This window comes from Podarcis cretensis, assembly GCF_951804945.1.
Source record: "Podarcis cretensis genome assembly, chromosome: 14".
NCBI lineage: Eukaryota > Metazoa > Chordata > Lepidosauria > Squamata > Lacertidae > Podarcis > Podarcis cretensis.
Genome location: NC_137183.1, coordinates 42,423,882 through 42,440,142, shown reverse-complemented (window position 1 = coordinate 42,440,142; position 16,261 = coordinate 42,423,882). Strand labels below are relative to the sequence as shown.

Genomic DNA, 16,261 nt, shown 5'->3' with positions numbered 1-16,261 from the left:
GAATGGAAGTTTTCTTTGAAAGTCTCATTTCTGACCCTCTTCCCAAAGTACTGGAGAATTCTCTTGCCCTGGAGAATATTATGTGAAACACCAACCCATACCACCCGAAAACAAGATGAGAGAATTTTGTGGATCCATTTTCACTCAGCTCCACCAAACCCAGACCCAGTTAGCTTCTTCCATGCTCTTTCCCCCCACCTAAACATTTGGTTAGCAGTTAGCAGAGGTTAAGTGAAGGTGGAGTGGAGGGGGAACCCAGCTTACTGAATTAATAACTGGATCAGCTTCTTTCATATTTGACTTGACTGATTTTAATATTTAAAACATTGAAGGAATTGGGAGGGGGGGACTTGCTGGTGTTTGGGATGCAGGGCCTAAATGAAATCACTAGAGCTTTTCGCAAAACCAGGGCGTTAAAAGCTGTGAAGGCGAACGGGAACCTCAGGAGGAGGACTTTTCTCCTTTGATTCCCAGCAGGCCGAAGCCCTGGAACGATTCGGAGCCTCTGCAAAGCAAGCGACAGGAACCAGCGTTACTTTCCTTCCAGGGACACAGTGCTGAACGGCGGAGAGCTGTGTAAACTCTGCTTTTTGCAGGCAAACGGAAAGCTGAACAAGATGCCCTTTGTGGGCAGAAGGTCTTTATTTAGTCATTAATTTATTATTATAATTATATTCCGCCTTCCCTCCAAGGAGCTCAAGCTGGCGCATGTGATCCCTCGTTTTATCCTATCATAAACCTTGCGAGTTAAGATTTGGCTGAGAGAAAAGCGACCGGGCCTTAGTTGCTTAGTCAGTGGAACACGAGACTCTTAATCTCAGGGTCCTGGGTTTGAGCCCCATGTTGGGTAGAAGATTCCTGCATTGCAGACGGTTTGGACTAGATGACCATTGTGGTCCCTTCCAACTCTACAATTCTATGGCCACGTAGTCGGCTTCATGGTTGAGCGGGGATTTGAACCCTGGTCTCCCAGGTCTTAAAAGGTAAAGGGATCCCTGACCATTAGGTCCAGTCGTGACCGACTCTGGGGTTGCGGTGCTCATCTCACTTTATTGGCTGAGGGAGCCGGCGTACAGCTTCCGGGTCATGCGGCCAGCATGACTAAGCCGCTTCTGGCGAACCAGAGCAGCGCACGGAAACACCGTTTACCTTCCCGCCGGAGCGGTCCCTATTTACCTACTTACACTTTGTTTGCTTTCGAACTGCTAGGTTGGCAGGAGCAGGGATAGAGCAACGGGAGTTCACTCTGTCACGGGGATTCGAACCACCGACCTTCTGATCTGCAAGCCCAAGAGGCTCAGTGGTTTAACCCACAGTGCCACCCGTGTCTCTCTCCCAGGTCTTAGTCCAACACTATAACCACTACGCCATCCTGACCCTCAGGGCAGATTCTCTGGATCCCTGTTTAAGCATGCCCTGCCTATAACATCCCCAGAAGCATGTAGGCAGCTTTTCACACCTTTATGTCAAATTGTTGGAGCTTGGTGAGAAATCTTGGAAGGGGTGACCAGGAGGAAAGTTTTGTGTGGAAGGACTATTGCACTTGGTTCAGCTTGGGCATTAAAACCAATTTCTTGGTGCAGCATTCTTATGCTCCTCTGGTTGGTGGATCTTAGGAATATAGTAAAAATAAAACAATGTAGACCTTCTGATCGGCAGGCCCTAGGCTCTGTGGTTTAACCCACAGCGCCACCCGCATCCACTTGCGCTATGTACTGTGGTGCAAAAAAGAAAAAGAAAAAGGAATACGGTACACTGGCAAGCTTTCAATAGTTAACAAAGAGCAGGAAAATACAGGCATGAATCAATTCCTGTGTGTGACCCCAGGCTTATCAGGAGCAAAAAAATGACTTACTTGGGAAGCATCTAACACTTCCCTCCCCCCCCCCCCCCCCGGCTTCAAATAATCAGCAGCGAGGGTTTAGGATCAAAGGATGGAGGCAGAGTGAATTTTAAAAGGCCTGCAAGGGCTCATCCCTGCATTCAGACCTCCCCTGGGGCTGATTAAGCTAATGTGGTGTTGCATGCGGAGCTCAGGAAAGAGAGCTGCGTGAGGTGGGGGCTGGGGGAAAGATCTATAGCTACTGATATAGCACATTAAAAGAATTATTGCAAACAAGCGAGAAAACTGTAGCAGCAGCAAGAAACCCCCCTCCTCCCCACACCCCAGTGAACTGAAGAACGGCCAAGCCGGTCTAGCCTCTAGGGTGCTCGGCTGCCTTTCTTTTAAGCCCCTGAAAAATAATAACAGGAGCCCAAAGCCATGTAACACTTGCATGGAGGAGATAACTGAAAAGCCATAAAGCAGCAACTGATATTTTGAGAGCGGGACCGGAAGACTCCAACCAGCTTGAGACGGTAGGACTGCGGTCAGTTTTAAGGGCTTCTTGTTCCCATCAAGCTAACTGAGGAATTTCCCTTCCCACATTCATTCAGGCCACCCCTAAGGCCCTGTGGACTGGAACCTTAGTGCTCTGTGCAAATTTTTGACTGTCCTCTATGGCTACTGGCTCATTCATGAAATCTGAAGAAGTGTGCATGCACACAAAAGCTCATACCAATAACAAACTTAGTTGGTCTCTAAGGTGCTACTGGAAGGAATTTTTTTATCATGAAAGCAGGTCACCCATCCAGGCTGGGGAGAGGAAGTGGAGATAAGAAATTTGTGCGAGGGGCGGGGAGATATTTGGTTTGAATATGATGAGGGTTTGCTTTTCCAACCCAATGATTTAGTACATTTTATCTAAATGGCACAGACTAAAAATTCCTGTTTTTCTTAATAATTTTTTTTTCAAATAAATAAATTTCTGCTTTTATTCACCATAGCCTGTCCCATTCGCACCCCTTTTCATGTCCTGGTTTATTCTTCAGGGGGATTCAACCCCCCCCCCCACCTTGTCAAGGCCTACAGAATGGTAGGGTTTGAAGGAATATCAAAGGTCATCTAGTCCAACGCCCTGCAATGGTCTTTCGAGGACCACTTAATGATTTTCATGCCTATTGTAGCAACTGCAACGTGCTAGATGCTGTATGATTTTTAATTGCCTTTTTTTGCTTCTTTTATTTTCTTACATTGTATTTCATTGTGCTGCAATTTGCATTCCACAGAAGAAAAACATAAAAAGGCAATTGAAAATTGCTACAAATACTTACTGCAGACAATCCTGTGGACCGCCTGAATGAAGCATGAAGATCACTGGTGGTCCGTGGAGTACAGCTTGGGAACACCTGTTCTATACCCGTGTTCTTCAACTTTAGGTCCCCAGATGTTGTTAAGACTTCAAAACCCATTATCCTCAGGCACTTAGCCAATGGTCGGGGATGATGGGACTTGAAGTTCAAGAACATCTGCGGGACCCAAGGTTGAAGGACAGTGCTCTAGATAATGAGCTTGCTTTTCAACATTAGAATTCTGTGAAAGCAGAAAAAAAACCCCACAACGCAATTGCAAAGTTTTTTACCTGTTTGTGCCTGGTAACAAAACAACACAGAGCGTGTGGTTCGGCAAGCACCGATGCAGCTGTTTGATTCTACAGTCTAATGTCTTCATGGCTTTCTTTAAATCTTCTTCCTGTGTAGAAATAACACAAAGGCTGTCCTTAAAGCAAAAACCCAATAACCACAATGACACTGGAAAGGGCAACAGAAAGTTATTGCACGGTGGGCAAAAGAGCATTGGTAGTAGAGTCCCCAGTACTTTAAATTTGCAACTAAAGAAGAACCCATGACAAACTGATTATTTAAGTGCTTTGTGGGCATTTAAGTTAGGGATGGCTTTTTTGTTTCTCTTTTTTGGCCCAAGGACCACAAATGATGTTGGTCATCTCTCTGAGGACTGCAAACAAAAGTGGGTGTTGCCAAAATTGGCACAGTCCCCCTGTGCCCCAACTCTTGCACCTTCACCCACACATATGGGCAGAACATTAAGAAGCTCCCTACAGGATCGGGACAGCTAGTGCAGCACTCTGATCTCCCAGTGTCGAACCAGAAGCCCAAAGGAAGCTTGCAAGCGCAACTTGAGCACAACACCCTTCTCCCCACTTGCAATTCACAGTCACTGGTATTCAACTGTACATTGCCTCCAACAGTGGACATTTGTGCATACAAAAATCACACACACACACACACACACACAACTTTGATCTCAGCTGATTCAAGTTCACTCCCGATTCTTCCTTTGCAGTCATGTCTTGATTTCAAGTCCTGGCCAAAAAGGAAGACATTCTCCTTTAGATTCCTCTCCCAACTCTGCCTTTCCAAATATAATTCTGCACTGAATGAGGTGCTGAAATGAACAAGCAGCCCTGCAGGGCTGTCTGTTGGACAGCTGACCATCCTACGATGTCAGGTGATGGAAAGGAGGGTGTGGTTTGTAGGCTTGAGGCCTGATAGGCTTGTGGGCCACAGGTTTGTCACCGCTGCTTCCCATCAAGCCCTGCTCTGTCCTCTCCTCCCACCCCAGTGCAGGAAGATGTCAGTGGATGGGGTTGGCATACCAACCGTGAGTTTGCCACCTCTAGTACACATTGTTTCAAGGTTATGAGTAACGCATGAACGCAAAATAACAGGAAGCTGGCGCAGATGGTTCGGATTATATCCTCCAACACCAAATGAAGTTTCTAGACCAGTCATCAAGAACACTCCACTGGCAGAGTCCGTTATCAAAGCTGCAAGCTCAGGAAGGTACCAAAGAGGTAACCTTTGTCCCAAGCTCTGCGACACGTTGAGAGCAAGGCAAAAAGCTCACCAAAGCAAAGGGCCGCTCCTTTTCCAGGAAGTGAGCTTCAAGGGGTGGCTGTGGAGCAAGGAGCTTCCCGCCATTTTGATTCACGTGACGAAACCATTTGTGGAGATGTGCGGGTGTGAGAGCCCTCCTGCTCTGCATTTTGCTGCCTCTGGCTGTCCGTTCCCTTATGGCTTTGAGAGCATGGGTGGCGCTTTCTGGTGTGTGGAATTCTAAAACACACACAAAAAAATCAATTGAGTGCTATTTCCTCAGCCAGGACAAATAACAAAGATTAACTGGGGGAGATTCCCAGGATGGTGTTTGTTTGCTCAAAAGCCTGTCTCCCCTCATCCAAGAAAGTGCAGGAATAGATAGCATATAAATAATAAAATTATTTATTATTATTATTATTATTATTATTATTATTATTATTACGCCTAGAATCCAGTTCCTCAGGTGCCGTACTTACTGAGAAAGCAGTAATTCCTCTGTTTTCTGGTTCTGGGATCCCTTGGCAGGAAAACTGCATTTAGGTCTTTCAAATAACCCAGCTTCTCCCACAAGCCTGCCTCGCTCTGGGCTTTCCCCAATCCTGCCAGATAAAGGACGCCTTCATTGTCTGCATCTCTTTCCAGCTCCTTCACCAGCACCTCAGAATCGAGTGTTTCCTCAGTGACGGGTCTCTGAAGCTGAAAGGCACCAGAGGAAAAACAGACCATCACCTGGCACCCTGCAGTCCAGAGGCCTTCTATCCTGTGTGAATGAGGGCATTACTTAAGGGGCTGGTGGGCTTCCAATGGGCATGAAATGCTTTAGAGGAATTTGGAAGATGCAGGTCAGAGCAGAGGGTGGATTCCCCCCCCCCCGACACACACCTTCTTTCGCAGCCTGATCACCTGGAGGCAATTTGTACGCGCCGCAGGAGAGTGGCTTCATGCAGGTCTACTATGGAAATGTTTTGCTTAACATGGTTTTTTGTCATTGAAATACACTGCAGACGTCTGATCTCCCTGGAGACCTAGAGATGTGACAATAGACTGCTCTGCCTCCTTTCTTTTAGCAAATGTTTTGTGCCACTGGGGAAGTGGTAATTCTGTATTGATTTGTTTTGGATGTTTGTATGTGATGCCAGGGACGCAGGTGGCGCTGTGGGTTAAAGCCTCAGCGCCTAGGGCTTGCCGATCGAAAGGTCGGCGGTTCGAATCCCTGCGGCGGGGTGCGCTCCCGCTGCTCGGTCCCAGCGCCTGCCAACCTAGCAGTTCGAAAGCACCTCCGGGTGCAAGTAGATAAATAGGGACCGCTTACCAGCGGGAAGGTAAACGGCGTTTCCGTGTGCGGCTCTGGCTCGCCAGAGCAGCGATGTCACGCTGGCCACGTGACCCGGAAGTGTCTCCGGACAGCGCTGGCCCCTGGCCTCTTAAGTGAGATGGGCGCACAACCCCAGAGTCTGTCAAGACTGGCCCGTACGGGCAGGGGTACCTTTACCTTTACCTTTATGTGATGCCAAGAAAAGGTTTGATGATGATGATGGGAGCCAATTTATATCCGAAGCAAAGTACTGGAGAGTTCGGAGACTTACGATGGGGGAAGACAAGATGTTGCTGTGTCTCCCCACCGCTGCTCTCCGCCCAACACTGCCATGAATGCAGGGGCAAGATACGAGCTTACCTTGATTGAGGATCCTGCTACTTCTGCGCCATTGAGACTCTCCAGGGCAAGCTGGGCAGCCTCAAGCACTTCATACTGGATACAGACGTGGGGCTTTAGAAAAAGAGAATATTGCAACAGATCAGCCCAGGTCATAGGTCAATAAACCATGGTTTTACCAACCTCAGAACAAGCCATGTGGCTGCCTACCCCCTCACGTGCCTGGCTCATTAAACCATAGTTTCCTGTGAGTCCCAACTGTGGTTTCAGCCACATTTGCAAACCATGATATGAAGCCAGCAGCGGACAACTGTGTTTAGAAAACCTGTATCCCATTTTTCCACTACAAGAGCCCCCAACACAGGTGCTTCTTTTTTAAAAAAATATTTTATAAAACAGAAAATGCAAATGAGAAATGGGCAAACATTGAGAATAAAGAATAATATGAATTCAGTACAAGGTCTTTGAAAATAAAATCATAAAAGTAAAAAAACAACAAGAGGTGTAACTAGAAGGAATACATGTGCTGCCTCCCTCATCCTAGCAGAATTCCTTTTGTTTATTTACCTCAAATGTTTCTGTGATGGCCCTTATTGACAGAACATGGCCGTATTTCTTGAAGGTTCTCTTCAGAGACTTCAGGCAGAAGTCTTTGGCAAAGGGGCCTGCATAGAGTGTCAGCATGTTGGCCAGCCTGGTCCTCATCTGTGATAAGAGGAGGGTTTAAAAACAAAATTAGTTTTTCACTTCTGTTCCAGAACAAGGCTGGTTGCATTTTGGACCCCCAGGATCTTCTTTTTTTAAGTAACTTGCTCCCCACCTCAAACCATAAGGCTTTGGGAGAAGATTCTGGGCAGATAAAGGAAGCATTTCTCCACACAGTTAAACTATGGAACTCGCTGCCACAGGAGGCAGTGGTGGCCCCAAACATGGATAGTTTGAAAGAGGATTAGACAAAATCATGGAGGACAAGGCAATATGTTCTGTTGGTGTAATGTGAATAATGGGCTAAATTACACAGTGCTTGGGCTCGTGTTTTGAGGAGCACATTTTCCATGTCTGGATGCTCTTGAGATAAGGCTGCCAGGTGCATTGGGTTACCATAGCAACACAGCCAGGTTGAGTGCATGACTTGCTGAGTCATTCACCCTCCCACTGGTTCAGGACTGCTCACTCAAGGCAGGATTTCACAGAACGGCCACCCACAAATCCACTCCTGGTTTTATGCACCCCACAAAAAAGTTATTCTTCTCAGCAGCCTAATTTAGGGAGAGGAGAATATTTTGTTGTTGCTACTGTTAAAAACACACAATCAAATCAAAATTGGGACTCAGAAAGCATCACCAACCAATAGCAAATCATCCTGAGAGCTTCCTGTCAATCAGATTTTGGGGGACCTTTGGCCCTTTGGATGTCACTGAACTACAACTCCCATCACCTCTGGCCTTGCTTGTTGGCATGGATGGGAGCTGTAGTTCAGCAACATCTGGAAGTAGTAGTAATAATAATAATAATAATAATAATAATAATAATAATAATAATAATAATAATTTATTTATACCCCGCCCATCTGGCTGGGCTTCCCCAGCCACTCTGGGCGGCTTCCAGCAAAAAATTAAAATACCGTAATACATCAAACATTAAAAGCTTCCCTAAACAGGGCTGCCTTCAGATGTCTTCTAAAAGTCTGGTAGTTGTTGAATAATAATAATAAAGGTTCCCCACACCTGCTTTGGGTCTTGCTTTGGCCACCCCTGTGGAAGGACATAGGGAAGTGCTGTTTACCTTGGAAACTGTTTCTGAAACCTGGTTGGGTGTGGCATGCTGAGCATCCAAAGCAAACTGAATTACACTGAAGGAGGACCTGGGAATCTCTTCTAGGGCTCTCTGGAGTACCTAAACAGAGAGAAAGTTGCGTAGGAGACATTTGGAGTCATGGGCTGCAGGGTCCATAAAAGTGAAAACCTGACTGCATGGAAAACGAATATCTGGGGCAGGGAAACCTTTTCAGCTTCAGGACTGCTGTATTCCTTTATGGGAAACCACCCGAGGGTCACATAACAGTGGGGGGGGGGCAGATGCAAACATGGGCAGAGCAATGGATGCAAATACCTTTGTACAGTAAGCTACGTAGCTGCTACACAGGCTCACACACCCTTCCTCTGGATAAGGAAGAGGCATTATCAGAGTTCCAAGGACACATTCCCAGCCAAGCAAAAACTCTCAAGAAGGGTGTGAAGCACAGCCATTGAGGGGTGTGGCCCGCAGAAAGGGGGTGTGGCCTGTGGAGAGTCCTGAAGGCCAGAGAGAGAAGCCTGGCTCAAACTGACAGGAGCCCAAAACATCAGGAGGACAGCAGGTTGGTAAAGGCTGTGTCCGCAAAATACACTTACAGTTAAAAAGAAAAAGGTAAAGGACCCCTGACAGTTAAGTCCAGTCGTGAACGACTCTGGGGTTGCAGCACTCATCTCACTTTACTGGCCGAGGGATCCGATGGTTGTCCGCAGACAGTTTTTCCGGGTCATGACTAAGCCGCTTCTGGCAAAACCAGAGCAGCACACGGAAACGTCGTTTACCTTCCCGCTTCTGTTGGGAAGGACCAAGGTGTGTGGGGTTTCTCAGCTTTGGAAAATGAATATTAAGCTAGGAGAAAATGTCAAGGCCTGGAGGGATATTTATAACTCACTTGCTTATTAGGAGAGCCAGTCTGATTTTGACAATTGTAGGAAGCTCCCTCATTCTGTTGTCCCAGAAGCAATGTTTTTTGACCAACAGAGTGCAAGATGTCTAGAAGACTATAAGACACACACACAAAAAAAAACCAACAATGAAAGCAAAATCTATTTAAAACAAACAAACAAACAGACAGACAGACAGACAGACAGACAGACAGACAGGCAGACAAACAAACCCACTGCCATGTTTAAAACTGACCACTCACTTTGGTTAGATAATAATAATGTTCAATATTTATATAGCTCTGTAGGACACTCAAAAGTCCTTAATGGACAACCCCTTGTAAGTTGGACAATATTATTATGCTTCATAATGCAAGGAGGAAATATTTAATTAAAGGCAAGTAGGAACTACAAGGAAACTTCTAACGAAAGACACAGTCACCCTGGAAAACATCAATAGTGCTTTTTGAGTCCACACTGGACAGGGGGTGGCGGTGATGTAATAGCACTGCATCACAAAACAGTGAAAACAAATAAGGTCTGAAAAAACATGGGGCCATCACAGAAAAATCCAAATGCAGCAGGCTGATACCATCTGGATTTCCTGTATAGAGTGAACGAAGGTTGGCAATTCCAGATTAAATTGTGTCAAGAGTGCTAAAATGTTGAGTTTCCAGGTCCAGCTCCTTTTGCAAAATCAACAACTGGCGATTGCGACAAGACCACAGATCGTTAGATGAAGGCAAGCGGATTATCATGCGGACAATGTGCTGAACTGCACAGTATTCTTTCCAGAGACTCTGCCGGCACAATAATAACTTGTCTAAGTGGAGTGATGGTGCTACAGAAGGCTGAGATACGCACATCGCTCAGGCAAAGGGCTGCCCCAAAAGGAGAATTAAAAACAGCACAAAGGTTATTTACCATTGGTTGGGTTTCCTCACCCCGTTCTTTTGCTGTGGCAGGGCACCGTTCCATGCCTCTCCCGTCTCCCTTTGCTTTAGCTGTCTTGCTTCCAGGTTCAGCTCTGCTACCTGGTGTGAAGCCAATATAATTTCACCAGACATTCCCCTTTCCAGAGTCTGCGTTCAGTCACAGTTGCAGGTTTCTGATCTGGGTGTTTTGCTAGGGGTGTGTGGAAGCGTTTGCGCAGATTTCCTTTGCAAATTATGTGCCTGTACAATATTAAGAATCAGGGCGAGGTCTTGGCACCCATGAAGAAAAGGGGGCTTGCAACTAGATCACGTTTCCCCCATTCTGGAACCCTCTAAACATTTTGAACTCCCACCAGCCCCAATCAGTGGGGCAAACGGTCAGAGATGATGGGGGGCGGGGGGCGGAAAATCAACAGAATGCGGAGGGCACCGTGTGGGAGGAGGTGGCGATAGATACCAGAGTTTAGGCCGCTGCTGGTGGGCAAAATGGGAACCTTCTGGCAGAGCAGAAATTAAATCCCTCACTTCCTACTGAAACTAAGCCTCTGGACTCAATTACCAGCTGAAATTCGGCAGGCGTCATGGGGAGTCATTATCTTTAGGTGCCTACAGAATATGTGATGGTTTTAAGAAGGCTTTTCCTGAGGTGTGACTGGGTCATCTATGAAATATTAATTGTACATCTGTAGGATGCTTTTAGGTTTCGTTGGAATGGTTTAAATGATTTTTTTTGAGTTTGCCAAAAGGGTTTGATCTTATTTTTATCTCGATGTACACCGCTTCGGTGGCCTCAGGTTGTGAAGTGGTTTGTAAATTTGCAAAACACAACAACAACATGTAGTATGACTAATAAGCCTAAGAACTCCGAACTAAACTGAGCACTTATCCTTCCCCCGTATACTTCACCCTCCCTCTCCCTCTGTTGTCTCCTCAGGAGGTCACATTCGAGACTGTAAGCTCTTTGGGCCAGGGATTTGTTGCCTTCTTACCCTGCAGAGCGACCTTCACACCAGTGGCTCTGCGAGGGAACGGTTCCCTGTCTCCAGGATTTAGTGACAGCTCTCCTTTGCACTCTCCAGATTAAACTCAAATTAACCACATATATTCTGGGGGGGGTCTGTAAATCTTATCAGCAGAGCTCCCCATCTATAGCCCTTCTTGGGTCCTCAGAGAGGCTGAGGGGGCCCTCTTGGTAGTTCATTGTGGGGTGGATATCCCAAGAGAGGCCATTTTCTGTGGCAGCCCTAAGATGTGGCCTTCCCTCCCCACAGAGGTCTGCCTGACACCTTGCAGAGCTTTTGTTCTCTGCTGAAGACATCCCTCTTTAACCTGGTCTTTGAGATTGGGCAGAGGCAGTCAGATTTTGGACCCAGCCTGATTTTTTCTCACCGCAGATCGTTTTAACTGATTTTAATATTTCCACAGTGCTGTAACTTGCTCTGGGACCTTGTGGTGACAAGCCTGACCTATCTGCATACTTGCAACATCTGTTTTTATTCATTATGATCAGTCACACAAGGCAGCAGGTTCACAGCTATTATAAAATATGCTTCGTGGAAGTCGTGGCTCGGCTGCTTTGGCTGCAGAGTGAGGGAATGTAATTTGAGTGAAGTGTCCTATTTGCAGCATTTGCTGTGTGTATTATTCTTATATTATTTGCATTTTTTTTGGGGGGGGGAATATATAACATTTGGTTATGGTTCAGAGTGAAGATTTCATCATCAAGAAAGCAGCTGCTCTAGCTAAACCTTTTCCGTGGGTCAGTGATGCATTTGGAGGAATTGGTTACATTCCACAAAGGAGTTTGTCGCCAAAACTGTTCTCAAGGACTGTAGATTATTTGGGCTTGAAAAGGACTAATTTGTCAAAATGGGCTTGCAGTTACCCTAGAGTGTCAGACTCAAACCCCACCTGATCAGAACCACAGAACTGTAGGGACCCCAAGGGTCATCTAGCCCAACCCCGGCAATGCAAATTAACGAATTAAATCCCACTTACTTCAAAGGCAAAGCAGGCAAGCCCTTACTTTCCTCTCCCGCTTTGACGTATTGCATCCCAAACATTTAGGGTTTGTTCTTTCGTTGCTCCCTGGCATTTTCTCCCTCCCCACACACCTTTTCAACCTGTCAGCAGGCATACAATCCTTTTGCCGATAAATATTTTTCAAAAGAAAGGAAGGAGGGAAGGAAGGAAGGAAGGAAGGAAGGAAGGAAGGAAGGAAGGAAGGAAGGAAAAGAAGCGTGAAAGATGCAAACCCACATACCTTCCTGGGTCCTTGGCTGATGAAATACTGGGCCAGTTCAAGGGCACACTTGGCATCTTCGGTTGGATCGTGGCCACTTCCGTCTGTGCGCTGGATTTGCTTCCTGCAAAGGAGAAAAGCAAGATGTGTGGAAAGTTTAAGTGCTGCAATGCAGTGAGGGCCGTGGTAACAGCACACTCTGCCTTGCAGAATGGCTCTTTCATGAAAAGAATCCCCCTTTGTGGCCGAGAGCAAAGACAATCTCCTCATGATTTCCGGGATCTGCTCTGTTTTCCAAACCTTGGGGTGGAAGTTGGCACAATCTGACCCCTCACAGGTTGGGAAAGGGCTGTAGCTCAGTGATAAGAGCATGTGCTCTGTATGCAGAATGTCTTGGGTTCAATCCCTGGCCTATCTCTGGAGCAGGGCTGGTGCTGCCCAGGGAGCTGCTGTTAGTCAGAGTAGACTGGTGACTGGGAATGGCCACCAAGACCATATAACACCGGTCCTAAAAGACGTACATTGGCTCCCAGTACGTTTCCAAGCGCAATTCAAAGTGTTGGTGCTGACCTTTAAAGCCCTAAACCAGGCTTCCTCCACCTCGGCCCTACAGATGTTTCTGGCCTACAACTCCCATGATCCCTAGCTAGCAGGACCGGTGGTCAGGGATGCTGGGAATTACAGTCTGAAAACACTGTAGGTTTTCAGGGCTGAGGTTTACTTCTTTGACATCTGATGGGAGGGCGTTTCACAGGGTAGGTGCCACCACCGAGAAGGCCCTCTGCCTGGTTCCCTGTAACTTCGCTTCTCACAGTGAGGGAACTGCCAGAAGGCCCTCGGAGCTGGACCTCAATGTCCGGGCTGAGTGATTCAATTCAATAAAATAAAATAATAAAATAAAATACATACATACACAGAGTGTGATCCTATATACCAGTAACTGCATACTCGTAGCAAGCCCCATTGAGCCCAGATAAGCATTGATAGGATTCCAGCCTTACTCAGTTGCAAAATCCTCTGCTTAGAAGGATCGCCTTTCATGATTCAGCAGCTCAGCATTTCACTTATTCTACACTAACTTAAACTGTTGGTAGAGCATGAGACTCTTAATCTTAAGGTCATGGGTTCGAGCCTCATGTTGGGCCAAAGGATTCCTGCACTGCAGGGGGCTGGACTTAGATGAGCCTCACGGTCCCTTTCCAACTTTATGATTCTATAGCTTGGGGGAGATGAGTGACAGGGGAAATACTTTACCTTAAAACTGCTTCTGCTAAGAATTTGAGCTTGAATCGTTTGCCACCCTTCCTGGCAAAAAGAAGAGAAGTATCTATAATGTTCGGATGCACCATCTGGAAGAAGCGAAGAGGGGTGTTAGAATACATGACTCAAAAAAGGGTGGCATTTTTAAGTCGCAAATGAGGCTAGGAAACTTGATCCTTTGCTACTGGCCCGGATTTGCAGCCTGCAAACTGGAAAATACTAATAGTGAACAAGAAGGGCCTGTTGTATCAGGCCAGCAGCCCATCCTGTCTACCGTCCTGTTCTCACAGCAGCCAACCAGATGCCTGTGGGAATCTGCCTGCAAGCAGGACACAAGGCCAACGACTCAAGATCACCTTCCTCCACGGCTGGATCTAGATACATCCAAGAAGTGATTCAGTTAAACACGTTGTAAACTTCATACAGGGAAGTCCTGTTGGCGAAAAACAGGACTCCACAGCGCCATCTGGTGTCAAAGTGTTATAACACATATAAAGTGCTTTATCTTCACAAATGTAGCTGAGTCCCACTCGATCCTTTAGTGTGGCGGCACTTTGGAACTCCCTGCCTGTTGAGATCAAACAGGTTCCTTTCCTGTGCTTTTCCCGACGCCTGTTAAGAACATTCTTGTTCAGAAAATCCTACTTAAGATGCTTAGAAAGTTAAGGTGATTCTAATCTGTTTTAGTATTTTAACTTTTATACTCTTTATAAAGTGTGGTTGTGACTTTTCCCCTTGATTTTACTGCTTTATCTTTCTGCAAGCTTTTCTGAGGTTTTCTACAACCAATGGCTTCCAAGATTCTGAACAGTTAAGATCTGTTCGACAGTGGAACAGACTCCCTCGGAAGGTTATGGATTCTTCTCCCTTGAGAGATTTTTAAGCGGAGGTTGGGTGGCCATCTGTCTTGGATGTTTTAGTTGAGATTCCTGCATTGCAGGGGGTTGGAATAGATGACCCTCGGGGTCCCTTCCAACTCTACGATTCTGATAAGTGGTGTATAAATTTTGTGCCATAAACAAACAGCACCCTGCCCGCCTGCAACTCCTAGCACCTGGTATGCAGAGGCAAACTGGCTCCAACAATGGAGGCAGAACATAGCTGTTATGTTATGTACAACTAGAGCTGGGTAATATATCCTTGCAAGGATAATTACCCTTAATCATCCTTGTTTTTCCTTCTCCAGCTGTCTCCCGCTGTCATGGGAGCTGCCTCCATAAAGGCAGACTGGAACCGGAAGCCAGGGGCAATATGTATCTTTCAAATGCAGTTTCAAGTCCACATCACGATATTGGTTTCAGAATTTTTGACCTGGCAATACATTGCGAATCATGATTTGTGTTTGTGTGTACTATGCAAAAATCACAATGTGGGGTAAAATGCGTGATGCCAGCCGATGCCTCTAACGCAGCTCCATCCTTATTTCAGACGTCGTGACATATTGGTATATATCAAGATCACACATACCGCCTAGTATTAATGACAATCCTTGATAATAGCCCCTAGACGGCTAGATGGACAGAGAGCCTGACTCAGTATAGCTCCCTGTGTTTCTAAGGTGCAGATTTAGTTTAGTTTACGCAAGAGGTCCAAGCCCTGAGAGGAGTGAGAATTGTTGAAGGAAAGGAGACTCACAGACTCACTTCTAGAGCTTGAAGGTCAAAATTCAAAGAGTGGCCCACTAAAACCGCATCAGAGGGCAGCAGCTTCTTCAACCGGACCTGGATGTCGGCGAGGGTTGTCGTGACAGGAAGGAGCAGCTCTTCTGTGATGCCAGAGTAACTTCAAACACAAGAGAAGGGGTAGTCAGAGCCCTTGAAGGAACGCTGCATTTTCAAGCCAAGGCAAAGCTCTGGTGGGAATCCTTGGCACAGAATCTTGCCCGGCCTCTTCGTTTAAAATCTGATTTGAAACATCCCGAATTTCCTTTTCCTGGCCAAATCCCACCTTCCCTGTGGAACAGCTCAGACCTGGCCTTTGCAGGGAGAAGGGGTGTCACAGAACAGCCTGTGTTGCTTCAGACAGCCAAGGAGGGAAATGTAGGTTTGTCCAGAAAGGGTACGTCATTTCTGATGATCAGCCCGTGAGTGCCAATACTTATACAGTGGTACCTCGGGTTACATACACTTCAGGTTACATACGCTTCAGGTTACAGACTCCACCAACCCAGAAATAGTGCTTCAGGTTAAAAACTTTGCTTCAGGATGAGAACAGAAATTGTGCTCCGGCGGCGCAGCAGCAGCAGGAGGCCCCATTTGCTAAAGGGTGCTTCAGGTTAAGAACAGTTTCAGGTTAAGTATGGACCTCCGGAACGAATTAAGTACTTAACCCAAGGTACCACTGTACGGCCAAATCTGCATTACCAAGGCAGAAGAGGGAGATCTCAGCTGGTCCCTGAATGAGCGCAGTGTGGGTGGGTGGGTGGGTGGGTAGGTTTGCAGAAGTATAACATTTCTTGAAAGAAAACCCTAAGGGCAGGGGGAGGATCGGCCAAACAGCTCCATCAAGTCTGAAAAATGCTCAGTGGACACAGAAGGGGGAGCAGGGTAACAGAAAAGGGATTTGGAGGGGAATGGCTTAGATTTTCCCAGCCTTGGGTCCCCAGGTGTTGTTGGAGTACAATTCCCCTCATCTCTGACCAGATGGTGGGAGCTGTCGTCCGGCAACATCTGGGGAAAGGGTAGCTGAGAGTATCCTGAACAGAAGCAATTAATTCTCAATTTATGGGATACACACACACACACTCCCCTGCAGTGCCTAGGCTTGGTGGTTT

The 16,261-nt window shown here is 46.6% G+C and overlaps 1 protein-coding gene across 1 annotated transcript in view; it reads right to left on the bottom strand.

Annotated features, from left to right (window-relative positions):
- Positions 1 to 285: 285 nt before the first annotated feature.
- REXO5 (RNA exonuclease 5) overlaps positions 286 to 16,261 on the bottom strand; it is a gene marked incomplete at its 5' end in the record, with an annotated part of 28,586 nt that continues 12,610 nt past the window's right edge. The window contains 12 exons of the mRNA XM_079953774.1: positions 286 to 505; positions 3,462 to 3,571; positions 4,748 to 4,956; positions 5,196 to 5,415; positions 6,395 to 6,487; positions 6,941 to 7,078; positions 8,159 to 8,269; positions 9,060 to 9,168; positions 9,976 to 10,085; positions 12,250 to 12,352; positions 13,483 to 13,577; positions 15,132 to 15,270. Of these exons, the coding sequence (XP_079809900.1) occupies positions 442 to 505; positions 3,462 to 3,571; positions 4,748 to 4,956; positions 5,196 to 5,415; positions 6,395 to 6,487; positions 6,941 to 7,078; positions 8,159 to 8,269; positions 9,060 to 9,168; positions 9,976 to 10,085; positions 12,250 to 12,352; positions 13,483 to 13,577; positions 15,132 to 15,270 (1,501 nt within the window). The 3' untranslated portion in view covers positions 286 to 441. The remainder of the gene's footprint in view (positions 506 to 3,461; positions 3,572 to 4,747; positions 4,957 to 5,195; positions 5,416 to 6,394; positions 6,488 to 6,940; positions 7,079 to 8,158; positions 8,270 to 9,059; positions 9,169 to 9,975; positions 10,086 to 12,249; positions 12,353 to 13,482; positions 13,578 to 15,131; positions 15,271 to 16,261) is intronic.